The sequence below is a fragment of the Pistacia vera genome, unplaced genomic scaffold, assembly GCF_008641045.1.
Source record: "Pistacia vera cultivar Batoury unplaced genomic scaffold, PisVer_v2 Contig197, whole genome shotgun sequence".
NCBI lineage: Eukaryota > Viridiplantae > Streptophyta > Magnoliopsida > Sapindales > Anacardiaceae > Pistacia > Pistacia vera.
In genome coordinates this window covers 990,606-1,010,684 of record NW_022195998.1, presented here as the reverse complement: position 1 = coordinate 1,010,684, position 20,079 = coordinate 990,606, and the positions used below count along the sequence as shown (strand labels likewise).

Genomic DNA, 20,079 nt, shown 5'->3' with positions numbered 1-20,079 from the left:
TAGGTGTTTTAATAATATTATATAAAAGGTACCAACTACAAAATCTGTAAATAGGAGTTTAATGTATACAGTACTCATTTAATTAAAGATCTTATATGACTAATATTTTTTTGTTTTTTAGTCAAATTTAAGTAATGAGATTAAAATAAATAGGAATGATTTTAATATTATGTTAGATAAATATTTTAAAATTTGAATTTTAAAAATCAAGAAAGTTAAATAATCTAATATTATTGAAAGTAAAAAAAAGAAAAATATTACCGTTACAGTCACCGCTTACACCTGTCTATAAATTTGACCCATCGTGCCATTTATCCCCCATTTTCAGCGATCAGAGAGATTACCGAAGTAAGAGTCTTAAGTGTTTCGACGATTCTCAGTCTTGGCAACCTCAAGTCCAAGATCTTCCGCCATTGCCAAATTTTCGACCCCTCAGTTACCATGCTTGGCCTTTCCTCTATGATTCCAAGCCAGATTCGGTTCTTGCTCCAAAGCTTGACCGAAGCAAACGCCGATTCTGTTTTGCGAGAGCTCTGTCAGGTGCCCTGCTAAAACCCTAATTTTCATGTTTCATTGATTGTAAATATGTTTATTGCTTTTTAAACCCTGATTTTTACCAAGAATCTAATTTGGTTGTTTGTAAAAAAGAAATGATTTTTTTTTTTTAATCTTCGAACTTAATATTGTGTTAGTACTGTGTTAGTATTGAGACAGTGTGTAGTTGTAGTTTCGAGTCCTGAGTAAATCTAGCGAGTAAGCATAGATGAACACCGAGATAAATTCCTTGAGATAAAGTTACCAAGGATAAACCAAATTGGTGTGTTATGTTGTTTTTTTTTTTTTAATACTTTTTTCTTTTTTTTTCGTTTTTTATTTATAAATTTTATAAGCAAAATAAAATTTAGCTAGATTTACGAGAATAGTTACCTGGTCCGCAGTAGAGAAACAGAAACCCTAAACAATATACTTCAACGTGTGGTGGATAAGTTTGGTTGGAAGGATATGTGATGAATTATTCCAGAATCAGAAAGAAACAGCATATTTCTAGCATAAGTTTGATATTCACCGAAGTTGGATTCTTAAGAAATCTGACCGATGAATTCAATTTGTTTGTGGCGTTATTTAGTAATTTTAAATTGGAAGAGTGGACACTTTGATATAACCAATTTGATGAATTTTGAAGATATAATTCCTGTTATAGGGAATATAAAGTTATGAAACTTATTTATGTTAGACAAATTTGTTGCTCTATGTATATATCAGCTAACAAGGAGTTGTCTGTAAGAAATTATTGTTAAGTACTACCTATGAAAACAACTTATGAATTGTGATATTTAATCAGTGGGGAATTACATTCTTGTAGTGAGCTAAATAATAGATTTGGATGGCGACATCCTTTGTCTTACAGATTTTATGCATCTGACTGGGTTAATGTAATTTTTTTTTTGGCCTTCGGCTTGGCAGTTTATTGAATATGGAATTGGGGAAGGCATTATCATGCTTCAAACTTGCTTGGATCACTTGAATCTTCGTGGAACTGACTCAAGGAATCCGCAGCTTGAATCAATTGTAGCATCAGTTTTTAAATACATCATGGATAAACCAAATTTTGGTACCGTATTTAGTGAGTCACTAAGGAGTACTGAGATCAATGAGCAACTGCTGGAGCATTTATCCAATGTGCTACATTTATCTGTATCTGAAAGGATTGGGATTGGTTTCGCCTTGTCTGATTTAGAAAATATTGATGTAATATTGTGTGGTAAGTTGCAGGTTTTAGTTGTATCATTGATGAGTAGATGTACTCATGCTTGATTTACTTCTGCCAATACAGTTTTCTTTGACTTTCAGTTTGATAGAAATTAACAGTTTGCTGCTTTCTAGGGAAGAACTTTTGTATGGCTCAGATTGAGAAGCTATGTGCCAATCCTGTTCCTGTGAATTCAGCTGAGCAAATTCAGAATATTGTTATGTTTCTTCAGCGGTCAAGTGACCTTTCCAAGCATCTTGATTCTCTTATGCAGATGTTGTCTTTAGTGCAATTCAAAGACCTTACCGAATTTGCCTTAACTCCAGTGCTTCCTGATGATCTGCGTGAGGCTAAGTATTTAAGGTGCCGGTCCTTTTAGTTGTTTTTCAACCTTAAATGGCTTTGATTTGATGATATTCTGTCAAGCCAGCTGTGTATTACTTGAGAGACATAAGCTGCTTAATTAGCTTTTTTTTTTTTTTTTTTTTTTCTTTTGCTGCAGAGAAATGGATTTGTTCCATGAATGCATGGATAATGATTTTGATGATATTTTAGCGGAAATGGAAAAGGAAATGAGCATGGGAGATGTTATGAAGGAACTAGGTTATGGATGTACAGTTGATGACACACAGTGCAAAGAGATTCTCTCTCTTTTCTTACCGTTGACTGAGATTAACCTTTCTAGGATACTTGGTACAATTGCTCACACCCATGCTGGGCTGGAAGACAACCATAATGCATTTTCAACATTTGGCCTGGCCCTTGGTTGTGGCACTCATTCTGATTTGCCACCATTAAGCTCTTGGAATGTTGATGTCCTTGTGAAAACGATCAAGCAACTTGTGTGTACTTCTGTTTTTCTCTTTGAATGTGACTTTTTCAACTTTTTGTGACGATTACTGCTTGATTCCTAAATATTTATGCTGAATACAGGCTCCTAGCACCAACTGGACTCAAGTTATTGAGAACTTGGATTATGAGGGTTTCTACATCCCCAATGAGGAGGCCTTCTCTTTTTTCATGTCTGTATATAAATATGCATGCCAGGTATATTTTGGTAACATGCATAACAATGTGTGCATGCCAATATATAATTATTTACATGTGAATTTATGTACCTTGCACGTTTGTTCTGATATTTAAAACTGAATGCAGGATCCATTCCCTCTTCATGCCATTTGTGGGGGTGTTTGGAAGAATGCTGAGGGCCAGTTATCTTTTCTTAAATATGCTGTAACAGCGACACCAGAAATATTTACCTTTGGCCATTCTGCAAGGCAGCTGGTATGATATTATGTAGATCCACTTATTGCTACATTCCGTATGTGATTGGTCTGATTTTAATGGTTAACCAACTACTCTTGCAGACTTATTTTGATGAGGTGCATGGCCATAAGCTTCAACTTGGACATGCAAATCATGCTTGGTTGTGTCTTGACCTTCTAGATGTGCTTTGCCAACTAGCTGAGAGGGGTTATGCCAGCTTTGTCCAATCAATGCTTGAGTACCCTCTCAAAAACTGCCCTGAAGTCTTGCTTCTTGGAATGGCACACGTTAATGTATGCTTTTTATATCTAATTTATGTGGTAATATTTGATGTTATGTTAATGGATAAATGTTCTTTTTGTTTGATAAACTTTTTATTTGTTTTTGCAGACTACTTATAATCTCATCCAGTATGAAGTATCTTTCACTGTTTTCCCGATGTTAATAAAAAATACCATGTGCAGTGGTATGATTCTTCACCTCTGGCATGTGAATCCCAATCTTGTATTGCGAGGATTCATAGATACTCACAACACGGAACCTGACAGCTTGATTAGAATATTAGACATATGTCAGGAACTGAAGGTAAGTTAGGGTGATTTAAGAACATGTCATTGATTATTGAACCCGGTTGTGTGTTGTATGGTTTGAGGTAATGTGCCCATTTGTGGGTCATTGCACTAGCAATTGTTTCTTTCCCATTAATTGGCTCTCCTTGTCATCTTAGTTATTTATTGCTAGGAAAGAAATGGTCTGTTCTCTCATTAGGTACCCATTGTTTATGCAGCTATAGCACTTTCATATGTTAACCCAGTCATATTTCATTTTATTCAGATCCTATCATCAGTTCTAGAGATGGTCCCTTCTCTTTCCGCTATCAGATTGGCAGTTCTTGCTGCACAAAAAGAACTTGTAGACCTTGAGAAGTGGCTGAGTGGTAACTTAAGTACATACAAGGATTTCTTCTTTGAGGTAATTCCGGTTGTCCTCAGATGCCAAGATATGGCCTGTTGGTGGTCTTGGACTCCCATTAAATATGAATTATAGTCGTAAATAATTATATAGAAAAAAAGGCTGACTGCATTTTGCAAACATCAGGAGTGCCTGAAGTTTGTCAAGGAGATTCAGTTTGGTAGATCACAGGATTTTTCTGCCAAACCTTTCCTTCATTCTGGTGCTCTATTGAATCTTTACATGGAAAAGATCACTACTATTATGAAGGTAATACTTACAAAATTGAGTTTTTCTCATTTCTAGATGCAATTCCTTTTTTCAATGATTTTCTATTGTTACCTTTATGCTCATTTATGTAGGTTTTGAAATCGCATACTGGCTTGATTACTTCAGCCAAACTCCTTGATGAACTGGAAAAGTTGCATGCAACAATCTTGGATTCTAATCCAAAACTACAGAATGGTGGAGCTTCAGAATCATCGGCGACTGATGGATACGCAGATGATATTGAGGCAGAAGCAAACTCTTACTTTCATCAGATGTTCTCAGGTCACTTGACTATTGAAGCAATGGTTCAAATGCTTGCACGATTCAAGGATTCTTCAGTGAAAAGGTGTGGTACTTTTCCTGTCTGGTTGCTCTTACACTGGACTTTTCATTTATTATTTTATTGTCTTCTACCTTCTTAAATTATGGAAATATTGTCATGATGGGGCAGAAGGATGGAAGAGGGCATTCATATAGTTGATGACAACTATTAAGTTTGGGGTTGAAGCTTGGTTGTATTGGCTTTGTGAGTTTACAACCGTTGTGCTTTGGAAGACAACTTCTTGTTCTTATACATACATTGAGCCTTAGAAATCCTTATAAGATTAATTCACTCATGATGATATGGAGGATGATGTAAAACTGAAATTTGATTTGTCAAACATCATAATATGGTGTTAAATTTTTATTTTTATTTTCTCAATTTTCCATTATGGTCCTCTAATATGACTACTGAGAAGAAAGTTTTTCAAATGTTTTGACATTTATATGGATGCACTTCTAAAAGCATCTTTTGTGTGTCTGCAATTTTGTTGTTGTTACGATGCAGTAATTGCTTAACTAGACGTGGATCATTGGGTTAATGTTTGCTCACACCATATATAATTTTTTTCCAAATGTTCATTTTTATTGATTGATGCTATGAATTGACAGGGAACACTCAATTTATGAGTGCATGATTGCAAACCTGTTTGAGGAATACAGATTCTTTCCAAAGTATCCTGACAGGCAGCTCAGAATTGCTGCCGTTCTCTTTGGTGAGTTTCATAACCAAATATGTGTTACTACCCTGGCTTGTATTTATACCTTTTTTGTTTGATTCTGTTCTTCAATAGCCAAAACCATAGTTTAGGAGCTTGAATTTTAATCTATTGTCTCTTTGCTCAGGTATGTTAAGCACTGTTGTTAATTTTTGTCATAATAAGCCTTGCACATATTTCCTTGCTTAGTAGATGATCCTGTTGGCATAAAGAAAGGAAGAATCCTTGTTTTATGATTCACTCTGTTTGGTACTCTGGAATAGAGATATATGGTTAATGTGCATGAGCTGAACATTTACTGTTTACCCATTGGAAGTTATGTGGTCAACTTGATAGTCATAGTTGTAGTGCTTGACTAGATACTCGTTACAAATAATTGAGATCAGACTTTCATTTCATGTTTTGTTTTGTAATGCTCTTCTTCATTTCATGTCTTGTTTTGTAATGCTCTTTACGTTGTGTGATTATGTGAATTGTTTGAACTTGTATCTATCACCTGAATCACTGCCTATTCATTATTTTGTTTGTATATTAGTTACAGCAATGTATCTTTAACTTGATTTTGCTTTCATTTTGTCTTATTAATCATTGCTCTAACCAAATTTCAGGGTCCATCATCAAGCATCAGCTTGTAACTCATCTCACCCTTGGGATTGCCCTGCGTGGTGTTTTAGATGCATTGCGTAAACCTGCTGATTCGAAAGTGTGTATCTTCTTCTTCTTGAAATTTCTGTTATAGGTTTTCCATGTGTACTGCTGATGGCCTCTCTGTATGCAGATGTTTGTGTTTGGTACAAAAGCATTGGAGCAGTTTGTGGATCGTCTGATTGAGTGGCCACAGTATTGCAACCATATTTTACAAATATCTCACCTGCGTAGTACACACTCAGAGCTTGTTGCTTTCATTGAAAGGGCTCTTGCCAGGATTTCAGCTGGGCATTTGGAACCAGATGGAACCAATAGTGCTTCAACTGTTCATCAGCTTGGTTCTTCTCAGGCTACCTCAGGAAATGGGGAGGTACATGGTGATAGTTTTATGGAAACACTATTAGTAAGGAAATGAAAGTAGCTGCTATTGTCAGTGTGACTTTGCTGAAAATTAATTTCTATTCCTTGTCCTTTTGATTCCCATATCTGTCTATATGAATATTGTTTGTGATGTACTTGGACCTTAATTTTTGTGCAGTCCATAATAATGCTAACTTCATGGGCATAATTGTTGTTATCCTCCACCTCCACCTCCACATTCCCCTACCCATCATGCACGTGCTAGAAGACCACCACTACTGGTGTCTTTATCACTGCTTTTGCATTTTCTTTGACCATGCTCTTACATTTAACTGCAAGTGTACCAAAGTTGCAGTGTGCTATCATGATTCAGACCACCACCTCATTGCATCCAGATGTCTTTTTACCATCCTAGAATGATATCAAGAAAATGGCTGATGTTGAATGTGTAGGAATTAGTATATGGTGACCTGTTTCTAATATGAATGACTTGGTTTTGATTTTGGTGGAGACTAGACCACAGTTTTTGAATTAATGGCATAAATATCATGTATATTTTGTAGCTAAAGCAGTGCCTATTTTTGCATTTTGAGCCGTTTTTTTTGTTATTACTGACTATCGTATTTTTTCAGGTTAATAGTTCTACCATTGCACAATCTGGGCCGCAACATTCTTCTCAGATCCAGCTTCAAGCGAGAAATGAAAGTTCTCTTGATGAGCGTCATAAAATTTCTGCACCCTCATCAAATGATGTAAAACCACTTCTATCTTCCACTGGACAACCTTCAGTTGTTCCATTGGGTGATAATTCTAGTGTTCAGAAGGTATCCTTGGTGACCAGTGCACTTATTTATCAGTTGAAATGCCTTTTTACATTGATGTGATCGAAGTTATTTGTAAAACTGCAGTTGCAAAACACAATCAGTGCTCCAGCAATGCTTTCAGCCTCTCCTGGTTTTGTTCGTCCTTCCCGAGGAGTTACATCAACCAGTAATTATCTGTAACTTGCATTTCAAGCATGTAATTTTTTTTGTGTATAATTTTTTTCAACCTTGGTTATTGTATTCTATTACAGAATTTGGCTCTGCTTTGAACATTGAAACACTAGTTGCTGCTGCTGAGAGAAGAGAGACTCCCATTGAGGTAATTTACTATATTTTAACCGTCTTTCTTAAAACATTGGACTGGACTATGTGTCCGTATGTGATGAAGAGTGAATTTTAAATGTTTTGCTCCCCTTATCATGTTAGTTTATATTTTCGATCAGCTTAATTAAATTCTACTATGGTTGTCACAAAACTGTGTTAGTTTTGCTGCCATGTTGGCATGACATGGATACAAACTTTTAGCATGATTGTTGGAAATGCTTTTGTTATGAAAATTGGATGAGGGAATTAATGTGAGCTCAGTTGAGTTTTCATGGATCTCCTTTTGGTGCCGATCTGCTGGTATACAAGTTCTACAAGTTGTATCAATCATCTTTATCATGATGTTGGTGGTTGCCTGTGCCTTTAGTACTGATTAAGATATTGTATATCTTCATTTTTACTTCCGTTCTAGTTTGATAAGGTTAAATTTGTAGTGCCGGTAGGTTTATATTATATATTGTTTACAGGCTCCAGCATCAGAGGCTCAGGACAAGATATCATTTATAATCAATAATATTTCTGCTCTGAATATTGAGGCCAAAGCTAGAGAATTCACTGAAATATTGAAGGAGCAGTACTATCCATGGTTTGCGCAGTATATGGTTATGAAAAGGTCAGAAATGCTAAGAATATCTATTTGATTATTCTTTATATTTGTTTGTGTATTATGTATCGTATGTTGTATTTTACAAATAGTTTATTAATGATGANAGAGTGAATTTTAAATGTTTTGCTCCCCTTATCATGTTAGTTTATATTTTCGATCAGCTTAATTAAATTCTACTATGGTTGTCACGAAACTGTGTTAGTTTTGCTGCCATGTTGGCATGACATGGATACAAACTTTTAGCATGATTGTTCGAAATGCTTTTTTATGAAAATTGGATGAGGGAATTAATGTGAGCTCAGTTGAGTTTTCATGGATCTCCTTTTGGTGCCGATCTGCTGGTATACAAGTTCTACAAGTTGTATCAATCATCTTTATCATGATGTTGGTGGTTGCCTGTGCCTTTAGTACTGATTAAGATATTGTATATCTTCATTTTTACTTCCGTTCTAGTTTGATAAGGTTAAATTTGTAGTGCCGGTAGGTTAATATTATATATTGTTTACAGGCTCCAGCATCAGAGGCTCAGGACAAGATATCATTTATAATCAATAATATTTCTGCTCTGAATATTGAGGCCAAAGCTAGAGAATTCACTGAAATATTGAAGGAGCAGTACTATCCATGGTTTGCGCAGTATATGGTTATGAAAAGGTCAGAAATGCTAAGAATATCTATTGATTATTCTTTATATTTGTTTGTGTATTATGTATCGTATGTTGTATTTTACAAATAGTTTATTAATGATGAAATTCAACTTTCAACAGAGCAAGCATTGAACCGAATTTTCACGATTTGTACTTAAAGTTTCTGGATAAAGTTAATTCAAAGGCTTTGAACAAAGAGATTGTCCAGGCCACATATGAGAACTGCAAGGTTTATATTACCTTATTCATGCAGTTGATATGTTTACAAAAACAAGGAAACAAAAATAACAGGTTGCATTTAAATATTCTTTTAGGTTCTATTAGGATCAGAGCTTATAAAATCAAGTTCAGAAGAGCGTTCGTTGCTTAAAAATTTGGGTAGCTGGCTTGGGAAGTTAACAATCGGAAGAAACCAAGTTTTAAGGGCTCGTGAAATAGACCCTAAATCACTGATTATAGAGGTACTTGAGTCTACAATATCTTTGAATTTGATTAATCATTGTTATATCCTTTATTCATATTTATGAGGCTTTTTTTAACAAAAGTCTCACATTTCATGGACCATCAACCTTTTCGTTCCTGTTGACAGGCTTATGAGAAGGGATTGATGATTGCAGTCATTCCGTTTACCTCCAAGGTTATAATCTTACTTATGATTGTTTTGCATGATCTGGCTTAAGTATTGTGAATTTTAATTTCTAATTACTTGCTGCAGGTTCTTGAACCATGCCAAAGTAGTCTAGCATATCAACCTCCAAATCCCTGGACTATGGGCATTCTTGGATTACTTGCTGAGATCTAATCGATGCCAAACCTGAAAATGAACCTCAAGTTTGACATAGAGGTGTGTACATATAATATGCCCATACTCAGACCTTATATTTGTCTTATACATTTACAAAATCAGTGACATATGGAGTTACGCATTTAGATATTCTTTTTATTGTATTTCATTTCAGGTTCTATTTAAGAACCTTGGTGTGGATATGAAAGACATAACACCAACGTCTCTTCTCAAGGAGCGGAAAAGAGAAATTGAGGGGAATCCTGATTTTTCTAATAAAGATGTTGGAGCATCCCAGCCTCAGATGATTCCTGAAGTTAAACCAGGAATTATTTCTCCGCTAAATCATGTTGAATTACCACTTGAGGTTGCCAGCCCACCTAATTCTGGGGGCCCTACACATTTAATGTCTCAGGTTTATACTGGTTTTGTGTTCTGTTGTTTAGTGTTAGCAGTTAATGACATGCATATTGAAGTTCTAACTCTCTCTCTCTCATCCTTTTTGGTGGTTTTAGTATGCTGCTCCTCTTCGTCTTTCTTCTGGTACTTTGATGGAGGATGAAAAACTAGCAGCTCTTGGCTTGTCTGATCAGCTTCCTTCTGCTCAAGGACTGTTTACTCAATCCCAGACACCTTTTTCTGTTAGTCAGGTATGGTTTTCATTATTATTATTATTATTTTTTTTTTTTTTCTTTTGTTAGAATTGATTGGCTTCTGATTTTTTTTTTTACAGCTTTCCACGCCAATACCTAACATTGGAACTCATGTTATCATCAATCAGAAGCTCAGTACCTTGGGCTTGCACTTGCACTTTCAGAGGTTTGAATCTGTTGCCCTTTTATCATATCCTTGCTTATTGAGTTCATTGGCTTGTACTTATACTCCACCTTCCATATATTATTGCAGAGTGGTTCCAATTGCGATGGACAGAGCTATCAAAGAAATAGTGTCAGGCATTGTTCAACGCAGTGTTTCTATAGCGACTCAGACAACAAAAGAGCTTGTTTTAAAGGTTTGCTAACTGAATTAAGCTGTCTGTATATATCAACTACATGGGATGGTTACATGAACTATAGTTTAGTTTTGACAAATTGTTTATTTACACAAGCACATTATTAAAACTTCCTGTTGCCACATATCTGGTGCAATATCTTTGTTACATTTGTATTCATGTTTGATTTTATACTTAATGTGTGTGGATAGACATTTCATGGTTATTAAATATCTTGAATTCTGCAATTGCATGATTCGCTGGAGAAACTTCTTGGGGTCATCCTTCTTAATCACTTGGCATTTACTTTCTGAGCAAGTATTTAGTTTTAGATAAATTGATGAAAACTGTCACTTCAAGAATCTCATGTTAATAGAACTAGTGATAGCTGTTCATGTGCATTTCATGATGATCACCTCACCTTTACACATGCTTGATACTCCTTTCCCTCAAATACTCATTGCCACAATATCTATCCATTGATATTTGCGTCCAACCTAAAGAGGAATGTGATTTGAGAAGCAAAAGGTTTTGATTCAAGTTGTGAAAGCTTGTCACAGCCTCGCCTCCCAACAATTCATCCTAAGCTTATCCTGTTGATAATCTGCCCAAGCCTTTTAGACAAACCTTTTTCTTAATCACTATTTGTCAACATATTTGTGCTTACTTTAATTCAATTCCATGTCAGGATTATGCGATGGAATCAGACGAGACACGCATTTATAATGCAGCACACTTGATGGTTGCAAGTTTGGCAGGAAGTCTAGCTCATGTGACATGCAAGGTTTTTTTATTTTTTTTAATAATATCTGACATGACATTTTTCACTTAGTTTCTGAATTGTAAATGATGGCCTCTTGTATTTTCTCTCTTTAGAGGTTCAACTTTTGACATCTTTTCTCTAATTATGTTTGTGTTTGCTAGGAGCCCTTACGTACTTCTATATCAAGCCAATTGAGGACTTCACTGCAAGGTTTAAGTATAGCGAATGAACTCCTAGAACAAGCTGTGCAACTTGTTACCAATGACAACCTTGATCTCGGCTGTGCGGTCATTGAGCAGGCTGCCACAGATAAGGTTCGATTGTTAACTCTGATCTATAGATACTTGTGTGCAATGATATACAATTTCAGGATCCCTCGCTTGCTACAAAATAGTTGCTAAATAGAGATAAAAATAGATAATTTCAACTTTTTGTCAGGAATGTTAAAAGATCCATATCAAAATGATTAATTCAGTCCAAACTGATCCAATTTCTATAGAACCAATAAGTTGGCAGATTGGGTCCAAAATTTGAAAAATCAATCCAAGCCTTTGGTGAATTTCCTCACGAAAATCTGCCAAACAGGCATCCATTCTTTTTTTTCTTTTTTTTTTTTTTTTGGGAAAAAATCCAGACTTTGAAACCTGGTTAAAGGTGCTAAAAGATAAAAAAGTCGAGAATTGAGACTTCTTCAAGAGTCTCTATGACCTGCTTGAGTACATCTTTTTAATTTGTTACACTTCATTCTGGGNCATATCAAAATGATTAATTCAGTCCAAACTGATTCAATTTCTATAGAACCAATAAGTTGGCAGATTGGGTCCAAAATTTGAAAAATCAATCCAAGCCTTTGGTGAATTTCCTCACGAAAATCTGCCAAACAGGCATCCATTCTTTTTTTTCTTTTTTTTTTTTTTTTGGGAAAAAATCCAGACTTTGAAACCTGGTTAAAGGTGCTAAAAGATAAAAAAGTCGAGAATTGAGACTTCTTCAAGAGTCTCTATGACCTGCTTGAGTACATCTTTTTAATTTGTTACACTTCATTCTAGGCCTGTGGTCTGCCTTTTCAATATATAGTGCTAAATTTAAGGACTCTTGGATGAATTGGCATCAATGATTTTGTCTTTGGATCAGTATAGGGTTCTAAAGAGTATGCCGAATGGTTTGAATTTTATTTTTTGTAGGTTTATAATGTCATTTTAATTTATGCAGGCGATTCAAACAATTGACGGGGAGATAACTCAACAACTTTCTTTAAGAAGAAAGCATAGAGAAGGTGTTGGTTCCTCATTATTTGATCCAAGCATGTATGCACCAGGTTCTATGGGTGTTGTTCCTGAGGCCCTCCGCCCTAAACCAGGGCATTTGTCTGTTTCTCAACAGCGAGTTTATGAGGTAAATAATTGATGGCCAGATTTATTGAAGTGTGACCGATTTCAAGGAGAAAGCACTTAAAGTTTGTTTGCTACGTGTCTTCTTCTCAGGACTTTGTTCGACTTCCTTGGCAAAACCAATCTAATCAGAGCTCACATGCCATGTCTGCTGGTTCTTTGACTTCATCCAGTGATGCTGGTCTGACTGGTGCATATGGTTTGGCGGCAGGACAAGTTAACCCAGGCTACTCAGCAAGTGCAGGAAACACAGAATTTGAAGCAGTCTCTCGCTCATTGGATGTTTCTTCTGGGTCAATTGAATCCAGTTCAGCTGCCCTGTTGAGGTGTTTTTATTTTTTTGAAGCACTTTTACTTCTTTCAATGATTCTGTCACACTGATGAACTTAAAATTTTGTCATGTTTCAGTGTACCATCGACCAATATTGTGACAGCTGATAGTGGTGGTATTCAGCATAATTCTGAAAACGACTCTGTCAATGCTTCTTTTACTCCAACTGCTCCAGCCCCTGAATTACTTTCTGTGGATTCAACTGAGGCTGGAAAAGTGTGAAATCTTTCCTTCACTGTTTAATATGCTGCCAAGGACTTAAAATTTTTATTGCTGATATTGCTTCTGACTTCTGTGTTCAGGAACCAGGAGCTACTTCACAATCCTTACCATCACCTGTCACCCCTGAACGTCTTGGAAGTGGTGTGTTAGAACCTTCGCTAAACACAAGGGATGCATTGGATAAATACCATATCCTTGCACAGAAGGTCAGAGATTACAGCCTTTTTTATTTTTTGTTGGTTCCTTAATTATTATTTGTTGGAAGTCATATCTTCTGATGAGCACTTGCTCATATATGCAATTTGCTGCACTATGGTTATACTTTATATTGTCCTAAACACACCTATAAAGTGAGTGTGGGTGTGTGATAGAGGACTGTGGGTTGTAACATGAACATCTATTCTGCTTCAATTTTGCTTCATTTGGGTGGTTGGGATTGTTGTGGGAGTCTTGTGGGGATGTCAATTCCAGCCACAAGAGATTGCGTCATTTTTTCTGTTCTTTCATCTACTTTGTTTGAGTTCAATCATTATTGTTAGAGCTTATTCAATTATCTTGTTCAAATGTTTTCAGTTAGACGCTTTGGTAGCCAGTGATGCTACAGAAGCTGATGTTCAGGTATTGTATTTTCTATCATCTTGGTGTGCACCTTGGCTCTGGTAGTTCAAGTAACATCCATGTTGATGAAGATATGTATTTATTGGGTTGTTTTTCCTTTGTTCAGGGAGTGATTTCTGAGGTTCCTGAGATAATACTAAGATGCATCAGTCGGGATGAAGCTGCCTTGGCTGTGGCTCAAAAGGTTTACTCCTTTATAGTGGAATATTTTTGCGGGTTCCTTGTTTTCCTTATTTTCTTTGATGGATTATGATTGGGCTTCCTTTGTTGCTTCCACTGTTTTCATGTTGATGTCTATCTGCCAATTTTTGAATGGTTTTGGAGGCAAATTTGGCAAATTTGTATATGGTCTAAAGGTTGTTCCATATTTTCTTATAGGTTTTCAAGGGGTTATATGAGAATGCTTCGAACAGTCTTCATGTTGGTGCTCATCTTGCAATTTTGGCTGCCATTCGTGATGTTTGCAAGCTTGTTGTTAAGGAGCTCACACGTTGGGTATGTTCTGTTCAATTTTTTTCTGTATCTTGCTCCAGATTTGATGGTTCCTTACTATGCAATTGTTCATTGGCTTGCCTTTTTGCCTATTACTACATTTGGTCTGCCTTGCCTAGATATTCTATCTTGATATTGACTTGCCTATGCCCTTTTATCTTGGTATTTTGGTGCATGAAATATGCGAAAGGATTGGACTACAATCCCACAAATAATGTTAAACTTAGCCCATATTTAAATATTTAATTAGTTTCATTTAACTATTTTATTAACGAAATGATAATAACAACAGCACCCATCAGAGGATTAGTCCAATCCAAATTTTTAAGAGTTTAGCTTGCAATATTACTACTGCACAATAAATTGTTCTGTACAAGAATGAATTCTATAGAATACTTATTGCAACAGTATTTCCAATAATTCATGGTGGGATTACAACAGAATTCCCATTATTTCTGATTCCATGAGGTTTTGCTTCAATTAACTTATTTGGGTTCGAATGCAAAATTTGCTGAACCTCTGAGCTTACCAAGAAGATGGGAATGCCTTCATAAGAGCCAGTGCATTGGCCTATGTTCTGTTATTAATTATTAAGATAATCCTGTTCGCATACCTTTAGTTTCTTTACTATTATAACTTTGTTTGCAACTTTTCGTATAGGTTATTTACTCAGATGAGGATAGAAAGTTCAACAAAGATATTACGGTTGGCCTTATTCGGAGTGAATTGCTGAACCTCGCGGAGTACAATGTTCAGATGGCAAAACTTATAGATGGTGGAAGGAACAGTAAGTATAAGAAATATTTCCTTTTTTCAATTCTACAGCAGATGAAAAGCTGACTTATTGCATTAAAATATGTGCAGAGGCTGCAATGGAGTTTGCCATTTCCCTTCTACAAACTTTGGTTACAGATGAATCCAGAGTCGTTTCAGAACTCCACAATCTTGTAGATGCATTAGCAAAGGTTCCATTTATTCTTTTGTTTGAATGAGTGGATTAAAGTACAATTTTGTTGTGCAGTTTTTTACTGTTATGGACTTGTCTAGGTTGCTGCAAAACCTGGTTCTTCTGAGTCACTACAACAGTTGATTGAGATTGTTAAGAATCCTGTTGCTAATGTAACTGCATCTGGTGCTACTGCTGGAATGGATGATAAGGCTAGGCAATCCAAGGACAAAAAGGTTAATATTGATATTTTGGTCTTACCCCCTTCGGCCCTTCGAGTGTATTAATGCTTACGATCCTATAACTTTGTTGAAACAGGCTCCTAGTCTCTCCACAGCAAACAGGGAAGATTATAACAGCATGGAGCCCGTGGACCCAGATCCTGCTGGTTTTTCTGATCAGGTTTCTTGCCATAAAATTGATTTATATTTTTGTTCTAAAAAAATCATGTCATGAAGACAAAAGTAATAAAATCATTGGTGTTGAATAAAACCACCTGTAAATTTCTCACTTAAGTCAGTCCCCTTCAAAGGCTAATGGACTTCCAGAAGACACTAATAGAATGTCATCTCCATAGCTGAGCCAATGATCCTTTCTGTTAATACAAATCTTGATAGCCAATTATTTTGACCAAAGAAATTAAATGTCTCAAATTAACCCAATAGAAGCAGCAACCTTGGGCTTGGTTTACAATCCGTCACCAGAATGCATCGTATGCACTTACATTATAATAGATCTGATCTCTTGCCAACAGGACTCTTAAATTTTTTTTATTACATGCTCATGTTTGGTGTATGAATTCTACACAGGTCTATGTGTTGTTCAAGGAGTGGTACCACATATGCGAACTTCCTGGCACAAATGATGCAGCTTGTACTCGTTACATCTTACAATTGCATCAAAGTGGACTGCTGAAAGGGGATGATATGACAGATCGTTTTTTCCGAAACCTTACGGTGATTTTTCTTTCATAATTTGATTTTTTCTTTCTCAACGGTGTCAAGATTTTAATTCTCTTTTTCCATTTTTCAGAAAATTGCTGTTGAACATAGCATACAATCTGAATCACCTCAACAAGTGCAGAGTGTATCCTTTCATACCATTGATAGTTATGCAAAGCTTGTTTCATCAGTCCTGAAGGTAGTTGTATATCCTTCTGAATATTAATGAGGTTTATTATCACTTTACTTCCAAATAATCCCATTTTCATTTCTGTAATTGCTCATTTTTAAATGTTATACAGTGTTTGCCCGTGGAACAGGGATCAACTAAAATCTTTCTTTTGTCAAAGGTAATCTTAACTATAATTTATTTGGGTTTTACTCTTATATAACCATACATGATTTACATAATAATTTTTTATGTTCCGCAGATTTTGACCGTCACTGTAAGATTTATTCTAAAAGATGAGGAGGAGAAGAAGGCATCTTTTAATCCAAGACCATATTTCAGATTGTTTATTAACTGGCTGCTAGACCTTGGCTCATTGGATCCTGCTATCGATGGTGCAAACATTCAGGTTTGGCTCATTTGCATTTACTCTTGGTGCTTATAGTAGTATCCGTTGATTGGCTGATGTAGATGCTTGTGTTGCAGATTTTGACAGCCTTCGCAAACGCATTCCATGCTTTACAGCCCCTTAAAGTCCCGGCATTCAGGTTAGCATCACAACTTTATATACTTATCACCTTATGGTTGATATGTTTGAATCGTTGTTAAAACTTAACATTATAAAATATGTCATCATATCAAGTATCATTTTGTAGGATTCCTTCTCTAGGAGCCTTCTTTTTTGTTGACAACACAGTTTTCACTAGGATAGTTTGACATGCATGACCATTGTGCTGGCTTAGATCAATAGGATGTCCAAATTGATGAGAGTCAAAGGCCTAGACATCCATGTAAATCTTTGTTGAGCTTGTACAGAGTTACTTGGTATCTTGTCTTAGGAAATACGAAATCTCTTTATCTGGGGGCTATAAATATTTAGCTTGTGTTCAAGACTAACTGATGATGGAGTTTCTATTTTGCTGTTGTGGTAATAATATCTTATGATGTTGGGGCTAAGGTTTTAACAGTGATCAATGACTGGTATCCATGTATTTGGTGGACATTTGTCTGGGACTATTTATTTGCTGCTGAGTAACTGTGCAGTCAAAGGCTTCTTGCTCTAGAATTAGAGAGATATCCTGTTTTTGCTGATCATTGATGATATGATTGCTGGGGTGTTAGAAACACTAGTTTGGAGGCTCATATGACAATGTAGTAGGGAATATCCCCGTCTACTTTTGTATTTTGATTTTGGATTTTTCTTCCCTTGAAAGTATTAGAGTTGCCTGATTTTACTGCTCTTCTTGGGAGAAGTTTTGTTCTTTCCAAGTCCCTCCAGATTCTGGAAGACAAGATCATGATGGTTGTGGGATTTGGTTGTCAACATGTTGAGTGTGTAATGCATTACCTTGATAGTTAAACCTATGTACCTTCTCAGCGAGCCAATCATTGATCACAAAAATTATAGGAGATTGCATTTGTTACAGAAAATGATCAGAAATAACTGAATGAACTTACATCACTATTTCAGCATAGACGTTGATCTAGGAGACTTTTTGTAAAGAAATATTCTTATATAGTGTTTCTGTGGTTTGTTAACATTGGTTGAAAATGTTTGTCCAGCTTTGCATGGCTTGAATTGGTGAGTCACAGGAGTTTCATGCCTAAATTGCTCATAGGAAATTCTCAAAAGGGTTGGCCTTTTATCCAACGTTTGCTGGTAGATCTGCTACAATTCCTGGAGCCATTTTTGAGAAATGCTGAACTGGGAGTTCCGGTTAGCCTCTTTCAATTGCTGGTTCTTTTTATAGCTATAGCCCATATAACATAAGTATAATGGGTGCTCATTTTGTTATCTGCGCAGGTTCGCTTTCTGTATAAAGGTACACTTAGAGTGCTGCTGGTACTCCTTCATGATTTCCCAGAGTTCCTATGTGATTATCATTTTACCTTTTGTGATGTGATTCCTCCAAGCTGCATACAAATGCGCAATATTATTCTCAGTGCTTTTCCCCGCAATATGAGGCTACCAGATCCATCTACTCCCAACTTAAAGGTGCCTTTTATCATTTCTAATTTTGATTAATTTAAAAATGGAAACTAATTCCTTAAGTTTCATCAGATTGATTTGCTTCCGGAAATCAGAGATGCTCCTCGAATTCTCTCTGACGTTGATGCGGCTCTTAGAGCAAAACAGATGAAGGCTGATGTAGATGAGTATCTCAAGGTACTTCATATTCCCTTTAATGTTACACTGATGAACTGTAGTTCATAGAACTACATGGACTTGGTCTAACTTTTTCACTGGATTCCTTTTCAACATCCCTTTGGTACTTCTGTCTCTGATATTGAGCTCTAGCACTATTTATTTATTTTATTTTTTTGTTATTCTTTTTAATATAATTTGAAATTATTTCAGACGGCACAGCCAGGTTCCTCGTTTTTGACTGAACTGAAGCAGAAATTGCTCCTTCCTCCTAGTGAAGTTGCCTCTGCTGGTACTCGTTACAATGTACCATTGATCAACTCTCTTGTGCTTTACGTAGGCATGCAGGTAACTCTGGTTTTTAAGCTAATTTTATTCATGTTTTGTTCTTTTGGTCATCTTAAATTTGAACTGTTGATATCGTTTTTCTGTTGTTCACTTGGAATCTGTTCTCCAGGCCATCCAACAACTGCAAACAAGAACACCACATGCACAGTCAACAGGCAACAATAGTTCGCTTACTGTGTTCTTGGTGAGTGCTGCCTTGGATATTTTCCAGACGTTGATACAGGATCTCGATACTGAAGGGCGCTATCTCTTCTTAAATGCGGCTGCTAACCAACTTCGCTATCCAAACAATCACACTCATTATTTTTCCTTTGTCTTACTTTATCTGTATGCAGAAGCAAACCAGGTGAGAGCTTCTCTATCCAATTGCATTTTATGGTTTTTTCTGTGTTTTCTAATGGCTGTCCTTTTTATTCATTAGCTTAGTTCCATTGGGTAATGGGAGTATTTCATGTTTACATTGTATGACTCTTGGTCTTTAAATCATGTTGTCCTCATGGAGGGATTGTGATTTCTGTTTCAAGAATTTGTGCAAATCCTCAAAGAGTGAAAAATAGATTTTGGGAAAGTTTCTCAATGGCTTTAATATTTGATAATTTAAGACGATCAAAATCATTGGGTAAAATAAAAGAGTAATTAAAGTTGACTCTGTATTTTGGGCTTGTGTAGGAAATTATCCAGGAGCAAATTACAAGAGTACTGTTCGAACGTCTTATTGTCAATCGACCTCATCCATGGGGCCTTCTTATAACCTTCATAGAGCTGATAAAGGTAACCTTTTTCTCAATCTTGATTGTTAATTGTTGGACTTGTGATTTGTGAATTGATTTATCGTGTTGGATGTTATGCAGAATCCTAGATACAACTTCTGGAACCAGTCTTTCATTCGGTGTGCACCAGAGATTGAGAAACTGTTTGAATCAGTTGCTAGGTCATGTGGAGGTCTAAAGCCTGTGGAAGATAGTATGGTCTCAGGTTGGGTTTCCGACAGCACACACTGAGGAGACTTAACATGTTATCATTGTATTATTATTTAATCTTCTTTGTAATCTCTCTTTGTTATTATTTATCTAGTTAGTTTGTATTTGACTTGTATATATAGTTTAGTATTTAAAATTTTGTAACATTTACAGCACTCCTCTTCCAACCAACTGTAGAGATTTTGGTTACTTTTCATAATGTAAACGGTAGAAAAACACTCTAGTAGGTTCACAGATCAGACGGCTTCAAGTATTTATTGTAATGACAAA

At 36.0% G+C, this 20,079-nt stretch overlaps 1 protein-coding gene across 1 annotated transcript; it reads left to right on the top strand.

Annotated features, from left to right (window-relative positions):
* Nucleotides 1-340: 340 nt before the first annotated feature.
* On the top strand, nt 341-19,998 carry LOC116128070 (CCR4-NOT transcription complex subunit 1). Its single transcript, XM_031413741.1, is given in 51 exon segments — nt 341-540; nt 1,465-1,762; nt 1,885-2,113; nt 2,253-2,592; nt 2,684-2,797; nt 2,906-3,034; nt 3,118-3,309; nt 3,407-3,601; nt 3,851-3,988; nt 4,115-4,237; nt 4,330-4,583; nt 5,171-5,274; nt 5,886-5,980; nt 6,056-6,295; nt 6,918-7,109; nt 7,194-7,275; nt 7,361-7,428; nt 7,901-8,046; nt 8,808-8,916; nt 9,002-9,148; nt 9,277-9,324; nt 9,403-9,531; nt 9,647-9,886; nt 9,987-10,121; nt 10,205-10,290; nt 10,378-10,483; nt 11,151-11,246; nt 11,387-11,539; nt 12,438-12,620; nt 12,710-12,942; nt 13,025-13,163; nt 13,250-13,375; nt 13,743-13,787; nt 13,894-13,971; nt 14,166-14,282; nt 14,940-15,066; nt 15,144-15,244; nt 15,327-15,461; nt 15,544-15,627; nt 16,035-16,181; nt 16,258-16,365; nt 16,469-16,516; nt 16,598-16,744; nt 16,822-16,883; nt 17,899-18,052; nt 18,140-18,331; nt 18,398-18,502; nt 18,695-18,829; nt 18,939-19,175; nt 19,499-19,600; nt 19,681-19,998. Coding segments are annotated over 51 exon segments (7,242 nt in total). The 5' UTR covers nt 341-441; the 3' UTR covers nt 19,831-19,998.
* Nucleotides 19,999-20,079: the final 81 nt, after the last annotated feature.